General features: G+C 38.0%; 1 protein-coding gene across 1 annotated transcript; it reads right to left on the bottom strand.

Annotated features, from left to right (window-relative positions):
• Positions 1 to 2,928: 2,928 nt before the first annotated feature.
• Positions 2,929 to 8,382, bottom strand: LOC138877703 (uncharacterized). The gene is made up of 5 exons (XM_070157332.1): positions 7,677 to 8,382; positions 4,108 to 4,195; positions 3,897 to 4,023; positions 3,541 to 3,819; positions 2,929 to 3,087 (listed from the first exon to the last, which is right to left on the bottom strand). Exons 1-5 carry the CDS (start codon positions 8,380 to 8,382, stop codon positions 2,929 to 2,931), a joined length of 1,359 nt encoding a protein of 452 aa, XP_070013433.1.
• Between the last annotated feature and the right edge of the window lie 8,653 nt (positions 8,383 to 17,035).

Here is a 17,035-nt window from a genome sequence, read left to right as displayed (position 1 = left end):
AGAAAATATTAGTAAAAATCCCTTAAGGGTTCAAATAAATGACACGAGGCCCAAATATGGCATTCAACCCAAAACATGATGATAACAAATAGTTTTCAATCAAATACATGGTAAAACAGTCATTCTGGATGGACTAAGTCATAATTCCCAACAGTGCACGACCTCACGCTCGTCATCTAGCGTGTGTGTCACCTCAATATAGCACAACGATGTGCAATCCAGGGTTTCACACCCTCAGGACAATATTTACAATCATTACTCACCTCAATCCGGCCCAAACTCTAGCCCGTGATGCCTTTACCCCTCGAATCGGCCTCAACTCGCGTCAAATCTATCCAAAATCAGAATCACGATGTCAAAATACGCTAAGGGAATGAAGCCCATGCGAAAATAATCAATTTACAAAACAAATTCCGAAATTACCAAAACTCGACCCCCGGGCTCACGTCTCGGAATTCGATAAAATTTACATCAATAGATTCTTTACCTCCCCACGAGTTCATACATATCAAAAGTACGAAAATCTGACCACAAATGTTCTCTCAAATCCTCAAATCTAGGTCTCCAATACCAAACCCTAGTTTCCCCAATTTTAACCCTTAAATTCCATTAATTATAGCTCTAATCCGTGAAATAATACCATAGGAACGAGTTTTAGGTCCAAAATCCTTACCTCAATGAAACTCCCTTGAAATCCTCCTTCAAATCGCCCAAAAAGCTCCAAAAGCGACTTAGAAATGGTGGAATAGCTCAAAAATCGCGAAGGAAATAATTTATACCTTCTGGCCCAGGCATTTCGTATCTGCGGCTAATTCCCCGCTTCTGTAGTACCGCTTTTGCGGTCCTTGAACCGCTTCTGCAGTTTCCACTTAAGCAGCCAAAATTGCATCTGCGATGCATTGCCCGCACCTGCGCCATCGCAGGTGCGGCTCCTTAACCGCTTCTGCGGTCCTTGCCTACCTAGGCTCTTTCGCTTCTGCGACTGGTTTCCCGCATCTGTGGTCCCCAATCCACAGGTGCGGAAACAACAGAAACAACAACATTTGCATCTTCACCAAACTCTCAATCTCTCAGTCAACCATCCGAAATCACCCCGAGGCCCCCGGGACCTCGACCAAAAGCACAAATAAGTCACATACCACCATCCAAACTTGTACCAATCTTCAAAACATCTCAACAACATTGAAAAAACCAAAACACATCGGATTCAAGCCTAAGTTTCCAAAATCTTCCGAATTCCATTTTTGATCAAAAAGTCTACCAAACCACGTCCGAATGACCTGAAATTTTGCACACACATCCCAAATGACCCAACGGAACTACTGCAACTCCGGAATTCCATTCCACCCCTATATCAAAATCTCACCTATCAACCGGAAAACGCCAAAAATCCAATTTTGCCAATTCAAGCCTAAATCTACTCTGGATCTCCAAAACATATTCCGATCAAGCTCCTAAGTCCCAAATCACCTCCCGAAGTTATCCGAACCATCAGAACTCACATCCGAGCCCTCTAACACATAAGTTAATATCTGGTTGACTTTTCCAACTTAAGCTTCCTCAAAAGAGACTAAGTGTCTCAAACCTTACCAAATCCTTTTCGAACCCGAGCCAATCAACCCGGTCACATATAGAACCGATAGACAAATCAATAAGAAGCAAAAATAGGGAAAACGGAGCGGTAACTCATGAGACAACTGGTTGGGTCGTCACATTGCTTTTTCTTTACTGATTTCACCTTCTTCCACTACTAGAAATCCGGAAAAAAGCGACCGCAAAAAGCGACCAAAGTTGGTCGCTATTGGGCTAAAAAGCGACCAAAAAGCGACCAAAAGGGCCTGGTAGCTATATTGATGGTCCCTTTTATTTAGGGACCAAATTTGGTCGCTAATTAGCGACCAACTTTGGTCTCTAAGCTAAATGGACCAATCTTTCCGGATATTGACTATAGAGACCAACTTTGGTCGCTTTATTAATTTAATAATATAAATTTGGCGACCAAAGTTGGTCTCTAAATATAAAATACGTTATTTATTTATTTATTATTAATCATTAAAAAGCGACCAACTTTGGTCTCTAATCCAAATATTATATTTTAAAATCTGGAAATTAGAGACCAATGTTGGTCGCTTTTTTATTCAATTATTTATTTATTTTATTAAACTAGCGACCAACTTTGGTCCCTAAATACATGAATTTAATTTATTTTTTAAATATTAGCGACCAACTTTGGTCGCTATATCACCAGAAATTTTATTTTTTTAATGAAATAGCGACCAAGTTTGGTCGCTTTTTGTAGAAATCTGGGTAAATAGCGACCAACGTTGGTCGCTATTCTCCAGAAAATTATTTTTTTAACATGAAAAGCGACCAAATAGAGACCAACTTTGGTCGCTTTTCTGTGTATTATTTTGGCAGAAACTGCCTGTTTTGCCAGCTACACCACCTGCCAGTCATACCAAAACTTTAACAAGCAACAACAACAACAATTCAACAACAATTCCAATAACAATACCAAACAACAAACCCAACAACAACAACAACAACAACACAAAAACAACATTAAAAGCTACATTAAAACCAAGAAAGTGTAAATTTCAATAGAACTACCAAACTAAGTTAACTTTTATTACAACCCAATGGAAAACAAATTGTTTTTGTCTAGTTCAAATTGTCTAAAATTCATTCATTGTTTGGTACATCATTATCATCACCGTCTGATGAAGTTTCATCATCATCACGGTATTGAGAAGGTTCTACTTGTCAATGACGGGAAGAATGATCACGGGGAGGACGGGAGGAACGGCCACTTGGAGGGCGGGACGAACGAGCACGGGGACGGGCAGCCTCTGGCAATGATGGCCGAGACCGGGGAATCGAAAAAGATCCATCTAGGAGATTTTTGATCTGCTCTTGCATGCTCTGGCACTAAGCGACCACGCCAATATACTGAGCATCTTTAAGCTTTTCTCTTTCCTTGGATGCTTCTAGCTCGGATGTGAGCTTTGTCACATTCTCCCGCATAGCGGAGAGGCTCTCCCCATCAAGTTGCCCGGCGAGGAAGTCCCTATTCCTTCCATTCCACACCTATAGCGATGGAATGTCTTAGTAGGAAGGTCGTATACCTTCCCCCATTTTGGACCGCCTGCAGCCTGCGTCCATAGTCTTTCAACATCCTCAGCCGAAAGTTGGAATGGCGCGCCCGACTCATTAGGTAGTTGGCTGCGTATGAATTCCTCAGCTTCAACTCTGAAGCGATCCTATAAGAAAAAGTAAATTGAATTAGTATTTCAAAATTTATATAAAAGTAAATGAAAATACTTAATGAAAAGTGAAAACTTACATGTACAGTCGAGGCACGTCCCTCGACCCACCTTTCTTGATCCATCTCTTTCTTCTTCTTCACAATATGAGTCTCCCTGAATAGCTCATCTTGGTTCATCGGACGGCCCAACTTCTTTTCCTGAAAACTCATAAATTTTAATTAATAAATAGAATAGATATACTTTGAAAATTAAAATAAATTAAGCAATTACGTACCATTCTTCTTTTTATTGTCCCCTGGCTGACCGCACCTCCAGTGTGCAATGATCCTCCCTTCTCAGATACGCGAGCTTTCTTTCCTTTTTCGCTCTTCTGTAAGAACTCTGCAGTAAGCCATTGCCTTTGCAAATCATCCCAAAACTCCTGAAGCAACCAGCCAGGCTTCTGGTTCAGCTGTCTAGCTATGGAGAAAGAATGCAACAACCGCTTGCGAGCTTTGAGATTAAAATTTGCTGCCACGTCCGCGCTATACTGGTGTTCCCATACACACTTGCTCTGTATTTCAAAATTTAAATATTATATGGAAATATCATAAATATAAATAATTATACTGCTTAAAAGAACATTTATACCTTAAATTCATTGAAAATTGCCTCCTTCAGTGAGAATGGGAATTCACGCCAAGACGCATAAGGGGCATCATAAAGCTTTCTGGTTGCTTTGGTGATTATCCTCGTAGTAATATTACTCGGGAGGAACCTGCAATTTAATAAATAAAACAAATTAATATCTTAGTAAAAACTGTACAAAAAAATAAACATAAAAATAACAAATAACTCTTACCCATCACTCTCAGGGACTATGATGATCCTGCCATACTGATCATAATGCACCTCCTCGTCAGAAGCAGTAGCAACATCAGCATCATCGTCTGAAACATGTGTATCAGAGGCATGTGTGGAAGGAGTAGGGGGTCAGAGCTACTATCCCGCAAGTGAAGGCCTCCAATAGGTGGAGTCGCTGATGACGATAGATGTGATCCCTATGACTGCGACATAGCTGCACGGATCGCAAGTGGCTGTGATACTGACTGCTGTGACCCGAGTGGCTGTGACACTGATGGCTGTGATCCATGTGGCTGTGACATGGATCGATGCGATCCATGTGATGTTGCTGGGTGGGATCCACGTGGTATTGAGGCAGGTGGACTGTATGTCGGACGCACAATCCGATGGCCCTGTGAAGAAACACCCGGGATTTGCACGAAGGTGTAGGGCTGGTGATGTTGTGGCAGCTCAGTATAGCCATGGGGTAGAGGCTGTGTCATAGTGATAGGCAAATCAGAAGATGGTGGAAAAGATTGATGAGTAGTATCTTCTACCCTCCTCTTTTGCTTCCTAGCCTTTTCTCGACCCCGAAACCACTACCTTCATTGTTACCTCGACCCTTGCCTGTCATCTGCATAATATAATACATATTTAGATTGAAACATATAAGGAAACTATCTATAAATGAGAGTTATCGAAGAAACCAACTTTTTAAAGCTCATCGACGTATTCTTCCTCGTCAGAGAATTCTTCTTCCTCACTAGTTTGAGCTTCATCAGTTGATTCTTCTTCCTCGTTTTCTATAATTCTTACTTCATTTATATCAACTTCTTCCAATATGTGTTCAGGATGTTCCAAATCATTTTCTAAAAGTTCGTCCACTATTTGGTGAACACTGGAGATATCGTTTTGATATGCAACATCCAACACATTCTCGACTTCGACCCTACCTACAGGCTTAGTTTTGATTACAACCCACCAATCGGACTTATTCCGCCGAAATGGATAAGGAGCATAATACACTGGCCTAACATTATGTGCAATTATGAAAGGATCATAGCGATCATACTCTCTCGTATGATTAACCTCAATTATGTTGTATTGATTGTGTACTCTCGTACCTCTTGTTGGATTTGGGTCAAACCACTTGCATCTAAAGAGAATAATTTTCTTAAATGGCCTACCTGAATATTCTAGTTCTATTATTTCTTTGAGCACACCATAATAATCAATATCTCCAACTTGGTTGCCATCACCACCTTGAACCCACACCCCACTGTTGTTGCTTTTTTTATTTTTAGAGCAACCCTCTGTATGAAACTTATAACCATTCACAACGTACTTGGAATATGTTGTGACCTCAACCCCAGGTCCCCAAGATATATCTTTTAAAAATTGATTTACACCATTATTTGGATCATTTACGTACACATTGTTAACAAAATTCATAAGTTAGCATAACTTCCAAACATTGTTTACCTACATAGTGTTAGAATATTTTAAGGATATACTTACAAATTGTTTGGACCACCTATGAAATGCCGTATATACAGCATCTTGGCCAAATTGACCTACGAAGTGATTGTGACACATCAAGTATTTTTAGCAGTTGCATTGAGATGTAATCACAGTAAATTTTATATTTTGATAACTATTAAATCAATACTTACTTGAGAAATGGTACTACTTCGGGACAATTTAGCAACACATGAAGTGTAGCTGACTTGAACTCCATATCACTCAAATTTCTCTTTCTACCATCCTTAGAACATCGGCCTGGTTGATTGAATATGGACATAGGCGGATATAATAGATCATTCGTAAGGTCGACCGTGTGCCTGTTGGGCCTATTCCTAGCACATGGCACGTTGCTCTCAAAATAATAAGAACAAAAATGAGCAGTTTCCTTTGCAAGATAAGCTTCGCATATAGATCCTTCAATTATATTCCTCTGCTTAACAAATTGTTTGCATTTGCCAATTGTCCTACATAATTTTAGGTTAGCCAAGAATATTCAAATAAAACAGAAAATTATATATGGACTATAATATTACCTCTCAAAGGGATACATCCATCTGCATTGAACAGGCCCTCCAAGTCGTGCCTCGTGTACAAGGTGGATTGGAAGGTGTTCCATCACATCAAAAACCCCACATGGAAATATCTTTTCCATCTTACCCGAAGTTACACGAATGTTCTGATCCATCCGGCGTAGGTTTTCTTCCCTTAATGTGGAAGAACACAAGTCTTTGAAAAACAAATTAATCTCAGTGATGGGTTTCCAGATTCTTTCAGGCAAACCAAAAAACGCAATAGTCACTAAGGTCTCCATGAAAACATGACAGTCATGACTTTTCAAATGGCTCAACTTCCCTACCTCCATATCAACTTTTTTCTCAAAATACGACGCATAACCCTCAGGCATCTTCAATTTCGTTACCCAATCACAAATCTGCCGTCTTTCCTCCAAAGTGAATGTGTAACTTGCTTTGGGCTTGAATAACTTACCATTGTTTGTTGTCTACAAGTGTAATTCAGGCCGCCTGCAATATTCTTGTAAGTTCAATCTAGCCTTCGGGTTATCCTTTGTCTTACCTTTAACATCCATCACTGTGTTGAACAAATTGTCAAAAATAATTCTTCTCAATATGCATGATATCAAGGTTGTGACGGAGAATATTATCCTTCCAATAAGGCAACTCCCAAAATATACTCTGTTTGGTCCAATTATGAGTAACACCGTATCCGGGGAATCTATGCGGTGGAACTTCAGTAACTTTACTGAAGTTCTGGACCCTCTCCCAAATTTCATCACCTGAAAGTATCGGAGGTGGATAATCATATTCCAGTTTATTCTTTTTGAAAGCATTTTTCATCCTTCTAAACTCATGACCCTCAGGCAAGAATTGACGATGACAATCAAACCATGATTGCTTTCGGCCATGTTTCAAAGTGAACGCTTTACTATTTTCCATGTAGTAAGGACAAGCTAGCTTCCCAGCAGTCATCCACCCAGACAACATTCCATACGCAGGAAAATCATTAATTGTCCATATTAAATTAGCACGCAAATTGAAATTCTGCTTGGTTGATATGTCATATGTTTCAACACCATCGTACCATAATTGTTTTAGCTCATCAATCAAAGGTTGCAAATATACATCTATCAAACTTTTCGGATTACGTGAACCGGGGATAATACAATTTAAGAATATATATGGACTAGTCATGCACAACTCGGGTGGTAGATTATAAGGTGTAAGAAAGACAGGCCAACATGAATACGGTATCGCAGATACAGAAAAAGGCATGAAGCCATCCGCACACAGACCTAACCGAATGTTCCTTGGTTCACTAGCAAAATATGGATATGTCCTATCAAAGTGCTTCCAAGCTTCTCCATCTGAAGGATGGCACATAACACCAGGTGGTCTTCTATTTTCAAAGTGCCATCTCATATGAGGAGCAGAACTCATCGACGCATATAAACTCTTTAGCCTAGGTATAAGAGGTAAATAATGCATCGCCTTGATAGCGACCATCTTCCCGCAAGCCTCTTGAAACGAGACTTTTCGCAAAATTTACAACTGCTTAAATTTGCATCATCTTTATAATATAACATGCAACCATCTTCACAACAATCAATTCTCATTGACGAAAGTCCTAACTTAGAAACTAATCTCTTTGCCTTATAGAAATCACCAGGTAATTCGATTTCCTCGTCAACTAGTTCACGCATAAGGTCAATGAAAGAATCCATGGCTGCTTGAGAAATATTCCAATCAGATTTGATACTTAGTAATCTAACTGCAACAGACAACTCAGAGTGCGGACGTCCTTCACGTAGTGGACGACTAGCTTCCTCTAACTGTTCATAAAAATGTCTTGCTTCATCATTAGGAGTTTGTTCAACATTTTCGTTGGGCTCACCCCCAAAGTGCATTCCAAAAGCATTCGCAACCATATCATGAATTCTGGAATCACTATTTCTATTCTCCCTCGACCTACTACTTTCACCAACAACCATGTTATGAAATATCCCATGGCTACCATCCATCTCTCCATGATTAGTCCACACAAAGTAATTCGCTATAAACCCCACCATATAAAGATGAACCTTAACTTCCTCTGGTTTTCCAAACTTCATACAGTCGCACTTAACACAAGGGCACCTAATTACTCCTTCTTTTATGTATGGCGGAAGTGACATTGCTTGTCTAACAAAGTCCTCAACCCCTTCTACAAAATCCTCCCGCAATCCCCGCCGATTAGGATAATTCCTATTGTACATCCAAGAACGATGTTCCATCTATTTAAATAAAGCAAGAACAAATTAAATTAGTTAATTCATAGCCTAATCTTTTTTTAGTTAACTAAAAGTCCAATTCATATCCTATTATTGTTGCTTCATAAAATGAAATTTAACCCCATATATAAATTAGTCTACCTAAATAGTTAATTTATTTGAACCCTAAAAATTGCAAATAATATATAACATGGAGAAATTGAACCCTAACATGGAGAAATTGAACCCTAACATGGAGAAACTAAACCCTAACATGGAATTAACTTTGAACTAAACATAGTTGAACAAATAATATATAACTTTGAACCCTAATATATTGGAATTGAACCCCTAAAATCACTGTTTTTCGGAAAAATAAAAGAAAGAAAAGAGAAACTAACCTTGGGAGTGGAGGTCGCCGGAATTTGCTGCTGCCGTCAGGGGTCGCCGGTGGCGGGGGTGTCGCTGCTGCTGGAAGTCGGAGGGGAGAAGGGATTTTGAGTGTTAGAGGAGAAAGATTTTAATTTGGGGAATAATTTTGAAAGAATGGACCTGAAACCCGTTTTGGCTCATGTTAAAAACTTGGTCGCTATTTTGGTAGCCAAATTATTTTTGACTGTTTGACCAAAATAGCGACCAACGTTGGTCTCCATTTTTGACTGTTTGATCAAAATGGCGACCAACTTTGGGGTATGACGTGGGGTATGATGAATATGAATCTAGGAAGAAGAAGAGTTTAGAAGGTAAGATAGGTGGTGATGAGCCTTATTACCTCTCAGATGAAGCTGCTAGTTTTGAGACAGATCCAGATGATGTTGATGATGAAGGTGAAGGGGAGGTTCAACAGAAAGTTAAAGCTAGAAGAAGAAAGATTAAAAGAAGAGTAATCTTTGACAAGACTTGCAAGAAAATTGCAAGTGTGAGAGATTTCAGAGAAGCTGTAACTAAATATGTTGTTCAACAAAAGGTTTCTATAGAAAAGTATGTAAATGAACCTACAAAGGTGAGAGTTAAGTTCAAGAAGGCATCTTGTTCTTGGCTTCTAGTTGCTAGTTATGATTCTAGGACTAAGGATTTTGTAGTCAAGAACTACAATCCAGTTCACAAATGTGACCCTACTAACAGAAACAAGTTATGTAATTCAAAGTTCTTGCCTAAAAGGTTCAATGAGAGGATAAAAGAACAACCTAACATTAGAATATTCAAGTTTCAAGAGTTGATTAGAAAGAAATTAGGATTATATGTTGGGAGGACAGTTTGTAGGAGGGCAAAAAATATTATGTTGAATGAGATAATGGGTGATCATAAACTGGAGTATGGCAGGATTTTAGATTATAGGGATGGGTTGCTTAGATCTAATCCAGGGAGTACATATATAGTGAAACTTAGTGAAGAAACTTTTGAAGGTGGGAAGAAAATGTTTGTTGGGCTCTACATTTGTTTTGATGCAATGAAGAAGTCATACTTAGCTGGTTGTAGGCCATGCATTGGATTGGATGGAAGGGGTATGTAGAGGCCAACTACTTGTAGCAGTTTGCAAAGATGGAAATAATCAGATGCTTCTACTTGCTTGGGCTGTTGTTGAGATTGAAAATATGCATACTTGGAGGTGGTTTGTCAACATTTTAAAGAGTGATCTTCAGCTTGGAGATGGTACAAATCTGACCATAATAACAGACATGCAAAAGGAAATCACTTGTAGTTTATTGTTATTTTTCTATTGCTATTTCACTTAAAACTAACTACCATTATTCATTTTCCAGGGGCTTGAGAATGCTATAGCAGACCTTCTTCCAAATTCTGAACATAGAATGTGTGCAAGGCACATCCTAGCTAACTGGTCTAAGAAATGGAGGGGCATAAAGAGAAGAAACTGCTTCTGGAGGTGTGCAAGGTCTACCTATGAGTGGGAGTTGAAGAAAAATCTGGATGACATGAAGAAATTGACGACTAAGATAGTTGATGCACTGTTGTATTACAACATTGAAAGATGGAGTAAGGTGTATTTCAACACATTCTACAAGTCTGATAGTGTTGACAATAATATGGCAGAATGTTTCAATGCTTGGATTATGGCAGCAAGGTAGAAGACTATAGTGACAATGCTTGAAGAAATAAGGGTGAAGATGATGAACAAAATAGGTCAGCTCAGACAGTTTGGAAACACTTGGATTACTGATTTTTCACCAATGGCCATGAAAGTCTTGGAAGAGAACACAGAAAGGTCAATGAAATGTAACATTTTCTGGAATGGTGAGCATGGATTTGAAGTGAAGCAAGGATCAGGTGCAAGTGAAGTGAAATAGCATGTGCTCATGCAGTTGCTGCCCTGCATTATAAAAATTTGGAGCCTATGAACTATATTTTTCACTGGTTCAGTAATGCCACTTACATGAAAACATACAGTTACTTTTTTCAGCCTGTCTTGGGTATGAATATATGGCCAAAGTCACAAAACCCAACTGTTATACCACCTCATGTCAAGAAAATGCTTGGAAGGCCAAAGAAGATTAGAAGAAAAGAGCCTGGTGAAAATAAAACAGGAAAATTGTCCAAAAGTGGAGTGGAAATGACATGTAGCAATTGTCATAACAAGGGTCATAACAAGAGGGGCTATGCAAAGGATGCTAGAAGTAATACTGCTGCAACTTCAGCAAGTTCTGTGCCTACAAGTGTTGGTAGTTCAAAGCCACCAAAGCAAAGTACTAGAAGAGGAAGGGGTAGGCCAAAAGGTTCTAAAGAAAAGGTGAAGTTCTTCCCTTTAATGTCTTCTTTCTCTTTTTTAAATAATTACCAGATTTTTACTTTTGATTATTTCATGTAGGATGTTGGTACTAGCACTGATGTAAGAACACAACCAAGGATGGTTGGGATGGGAGTTTTACACACTCAAAGTGGCTTCAAAATTCAAAATGTAAGTCTAACACAAACTCTCATATTTAGGTGATTTCATTTGTATGATTTTCTGTTGGGTTTTGGCAGTCTGGAATGTCATTTACAAACTTTAAGAATGTGAGGTCCTCGGCAGAAGTAACTGGAGATCTAGGACATCAACCAACACTGACATCAAGGCAGCTTCAACAATTGAGAGGCAAGAAGCTCATTCAAACAAGGTCTAGGGCTGCTAAGTTGAGCCAGGAAAGCACCACTGCAAATCAACCCAGTTGATGAAGCTATGATTTTGTTGATGACTGTATTGCAATAGACTGCATTATGCTAAAAGTTTAAGCAGCTATAGACTGCACCTGTATTTTGATAAGGATTTTTAGGTAGCCATAGACTGCATTTCGCTGCTGCTATTCTGTATTGTTAGATTTGGTGTCTGTTTTGCTGCTGCTACAATGACAACAAACAGCTGTTTTGTTAACTCATTTTGTGACTTTATGCAACAAATGCATATATGATGTTTTGGTGATCTATGAGTTGTACAAGTTGATAGTATGTGTGTTTGCCAGGAAATGAAATACTTTGGTTGGTGACAAGGAAACTTAGTACTGTTGTGTGTCTATTGTTGATTGCCAATTTCTGAAGTTTATGTAGTATGAAGTTTACTTCCCAATATAAAAACAACGCTTCTTTAGAAACAATAATTGATAAGTAACAACAACATATACATATTGAGATGAGAATACTACAAAATATTGAAATGACAAAACTACAAAAGGCTTACATTCAAATCAAAGGTCCATTGTAAACATACAAAATAAAACCTACAAGCAACATCTACATTCATATTGAGATGACAAAACTAGATTCACAATGGCAACCTCATTGCATCTTCTTTCAATGAGATTCCTGGATACTCACAAGCAACAAGAATAATACATATCCCCAATATAATGAACCAAAGTACATTTTCCCTAGCCTTTGACTTAGATAATTTACTCTTCCACTTCTTTTCCTTCTCTTTCATCTTCTCCATATTGTCACACCCCTTTTACAAACCTCACTAACCCTCTTAAACTAATAAAAAGATTTAGTAAAACTTGAAAAAGGTTTTCAATCCGAAAAGTGACAAAATTATGTGTTCAAAAGGATTAACTCAGAGTCGCCACCTGACATTTGATTTCAGTGTGTCAGGTCACCGTTTTTTCTAAAAATAATTTTTTTCCTTTCAAAACACTATAGACTCTAAAAACTAAGTCTACACCAAAGATTCGGGTAAGGGGGTTCATTTGACTCGGGGAGAAGGTGTTAGGCACTCCCCAAGTCCCGTGAAAATTACGGTTGCGTACTCGATCTAGTTGGCTTTTAAAATATTAAAGTTGAGGTAAAACTAAACACAGAAAAGAAAAACAAACACACAAGAGTCTCAAGGTCGTCCCCACCTAATATAAGAAAAATGAAAAATGAAAATAAAAATAAAAATATTAAGAGTTCTACTTTCCGCCTCCAAATACAAATACTTCGGGGCATACCCCGGATAAAAATATAAACAAATCCTACAGGGCATTCCCCGAATAATAAACTAAAAAAACGACCTCTCGCCTCAAATAGAAATGAGATAAAACCTAAGGTTTGCCTACCCAAGTGATGACGGGCTAAGCATGCTTCTAACGAAAAACGATAAATAAAAGCAATAATAAAATATTCTAAATCTAAATTGTCATTCACATTTAATCCCGAATCCCTCTATCAACTCTTGAAATTCATCAACCATTTCCAAATCCCTACGGCCTACTTATTTCTTAAAAAATGATTTAAATCCAAGTCTTACTTTTAATTTGGAGTCTCATCTAAGGTTGAATTAGATTTAAAAAACTAAATCTCGTCTCTTCTTCCAAGCCAACATGGGGTTACTGGCAGAATAGTCAAACCAAAGGAACAAGAATAAGATAGCAAATCAACTTTAACCCATTCAAGACATAGAGCATCACAAAGGAACATAAATCAGGCAACAAATCAAACCTTAATTCATCCCAAAGTATAGAGTAAGATAGAAAAGAGAATAGACCTTTAATGGGCTTTTTCCAATAATAGAATCTCCCAGAATCTGGCGACGAGAACTCGACCGGAGCAGCGAACAATGATAGAAAATGGAACGGCGACCGGAAAACCTCTTGACCGTACCTCAATCGGATTCAAACCCAACTCCAACACTTAAAGAAAAATTCATTCTCAAGCTCCAAGCTCTGGAATCGGAAAATGAACAGATTCTTTTCAACTCGATTTTCTCTTCTTCTTTTTTTAGCCAAAACCCGACATTGAAAACAGAAACGAAAAAGCAATTCGAATCCAATTTTCAACCCAGAAAATATCCTTTCTCGTTTCTTTGTGTTTATATGTGTGTTAATGTTTACCGGCGAGCTCGTCACTGCCTTGGCGAGAGGAGGAGAACCTGGCGACTTCTGGTGGTCAAAGTTGACGGTTCTCCTGTAATGGTGCTGCTTTGAAGAAGAAGATAGCTTGAAAGTCTTTTTTTTTGTTCGAAGGGCTGGTCTTTGGTCTTAGAGATGCTAGGTCTAAGGTTTTTCTTGTTATTTGTCTAGTTGAAGAAGAAGAAACAGGCAGCCATGGATCCCTCAAATTCTGCAGCGCTGCTTCCTTTTCTTTCTAGTGTACAGGTTTTTGCTCCTTAGGCGTAGGTCCCCTAGCCATTTTAGGTTAGCTTCTTTTTATAGGTTTAGGGTTTTAGGGTATTGGGCTTGAATTGTTATGGGCTAAAAATTAGGTTCTAAGACTCCTAAAATTGTGGTCCAACACCTTAATTGACTCCTTTAATATAAAAATACTACATAATGCAAAAAATAATTCTAATTAATTAAATTAAACTATATTAAAACATGAAACTATTTTTGTGTTTTCAAGATTATATAAAAATTAAAATGAGATACTATTTTTGTATATTTTTTATTTAAATTTATAAAAGATATGTAAACTAAAATATTTTTGTAATTTTCATTTATTTTTGTAACAAAATAAAGTAAAATAGTTAAAACTAGGTAAAATAACGATATTAGGCCTAAACTAAATATCTAAAGGCTAAAACATGTAAAATCTTAGGGAGGGTCAAAAATCACATGTCTACAGCTGCCCCTCTTTGACTGAAAATACGAAGTATTTTCAGACAAAGAATGACGAGACAGGTTTTTTGACCCCACCCTTATTTAGAGAGACCAAAATCTAAAAGAGATGAGAATGTGACCGAGCTTTGGTATCTGAGCTGCCTACATATCCTTGGCTATAAAGGAATCAGGTCACGTGTAGTTCAGAAGTGAATGAGGTGATTAAGTGTACTGGGGTGGAGAGTCGATCGAGTGCCGTTGAGGTTCCGATCCGCGGTTCCTGCCATTACATCGAAAATAAAAGGAAACATTACAGCAAAGTAAAAGAAAAATAAAAGATCCTATGTACTTCTTGTCTTGAATCTCTACTTGATCTTCAACATGAGACTGAAAAATGGACCCTGTTCTTCAGGCGGGCTCTTGATGATTCTTGAATTTGCGAATTGAAAGTAACTCCCCTTGTTCTCCAGGTGGGCGCCTGCGACCAACTTGAAACTTGAAATGAATTCCTTCATTCTCCAGGTGGGTGCCTGCCAATAACTTGAACTTGAAATATCTTCCCTCATTCTCCAGGTGGGTGCCTGATTATGGACAATTTGGATTGTATTCCCTCGTTATCCAGGTGGGTGCCTGATTGCCAAAAACTTGAATTGTATTCCCTCGTTATCCAGGTGGGCGCCTGATTTTCAAAACTCGAATTGTATTCCCTCGTTATCCAGGTGGGCGCCTGATTGCTAAAACTTGAAACGTATTCCCTTGTTATCCAAGTGGGCGCCTGATTGCCCAAACTTGAACTATATTCCCTCGTTATCCAGGTGGGCGCCTGATTTCCAAAACTCGAATCTATATTCCCTCATTATCCAGTTGGGCGCCTGATTGCCAAAACAGTCAAAACAAAAGAAATATTTTGCCCCAGTTTGGGATCTGGGCATATTTGTGATTGTTAATCGAATTAAATCTCATCTTAAGAGTGATAACTTTAAAGCTAAATTATATTTTCTAAAGGTAAAACTTATGCTAAAACTTAAAATTAAATCCCATTATCCAGGAGGGTCCTGAAAATTTAAAAACTAAATTTCATTATCTAGGAGGGTCCTGAAAATTTTAAATTAAATCCCATTATCCAGGAGGGTCCTGAGAATTTAAAAACTAAATCCCATTATCCAGGAGGGTCCTGAAAATTTCGAATTAAATCTCATCTTAAGAGTGATAACTTTAAAGCTAAATTACATTTTCTAAAGGGAGAACTTACGCTAAAACTTAAAATTAAATCTCATTATCCAGGAGGGTCCTGAAAATTTTAAACTAAATCCCATTATCCAGGAGGGTCCTGAAAATTTTAAATTAAATCCCATTATCCAGGAGGGTCCTGCAAATTTTAAATTAAATCCCATTATCCAGGAGGGTCCTGAGAATTTTAAAAACTAAATCCCATTATCCAAGAGGGTCCTGAAAATTTAAAAACTAAATCCCGTTATCCAGGAGGGTCCTGAAAATTTTAAAACTAAATCCCATTATCCAAGAGGGTCCTGAAAATTTAAAAACTAAATCTCATTATCCAGGAGGGTCCTGAGAATTTAAAACTAAATCTCATTATCTAGGAGGGTCCTGAAAATTTAAAAACTAAATCCCATTATCCAGGAGGGTCCTGAAAATTTTAAACTAAATCTCATTATCCAGGAGGGTACTAAAAATTTAAAAACTAAATTCCATTATCCAGGAGGGTCCAGAAAATTTTAAATTAAATTACATTATCCATGAGGGTCCTGAGAATTTAAAAACTAAATCACATTGTCCATGAGGGTCCTGAAAATTTAAAAAACTAAATCCCATTATCTAGGAGGGTCCTGAGAATTTAAAACTAAATCCTGTTATCCAGGAGGGTCCTGAAAATTTAAAAACTAAATCCCATTATCCAGGAGGGTCCTGAAAATTTAAAAACTAAATCCCATTATCCAGGAGGGTCCTAAAAATTTAAAAACTAAATCCCATTGTCTAGGAGGGTCCTAAAAATTTAAAAACTAAATCCCATTGTCCAGGAGGGTCCTGAGAATTTAAAACTAAATCCCATTATCCAGAAGGGTCCTGAGAATTTAAAACTAAATCTCATTATCTAGGAGAGTCCTAAAAATTTAAAAATTATATCCCATTGTCCAGGAGGGTCCTGAAAATTTAAAACTAAATCTCATTGTCCAGGAGGGTCCTGAAAATTTAAAAACTAAATCTCATTATCCAGGAAGGTCCTGAGAACTGAGAACGAACTTACCTGAGCCATGATCTCATCTTTGAGGATTCTGGATAGAATTTCTTGCTCCCTGAACCATGCTTTTCCATGGGAGGTCCCTGTGGATTTAAAAATTTTCTTGCCCCTGTTTCAGACAAATAAAATCTTGTTAGTTTGAAAACGTGGTGGTTAGTTTGTGGCATCCTTGCTGAGTGTCTGCTTCCGCCACTGCCATGCTTCATTCTGATTAGCTACTTCGGGCTAGCAAGAAGTTATTTGACCTTTTGATTGGAACTGGACCACAACACCTCTGCATGACCTGAATCTCTCAAACTCACTTGTTGCATTGTGTTTTCATTTTGAAAGTTGTTGAATCCTTGTATTTTCTCAAAATTCAAGATTCACTTGATTGCTTAAACCTCAGTTATCA

This window comes from Nicotiana sylvestris, chromosome 9 (genome assembly GCF_000393655.2).
Source record: "Nicotiana sylvestris chromosome 9, ASM39365v2, whole genome shotgun sequence".
NCBI lineage: Eukaryota > Viridiplantae > Streptophyta > Magnoliopsida > Solanales > Solanaceae > Nicotiana > Nicotiana sylvestris.
The sequence above is the reverse complement of the archived record's forward strand: the minus strand, read 5'-3'. Positions and strand labels throughout refer to the sequence as shown.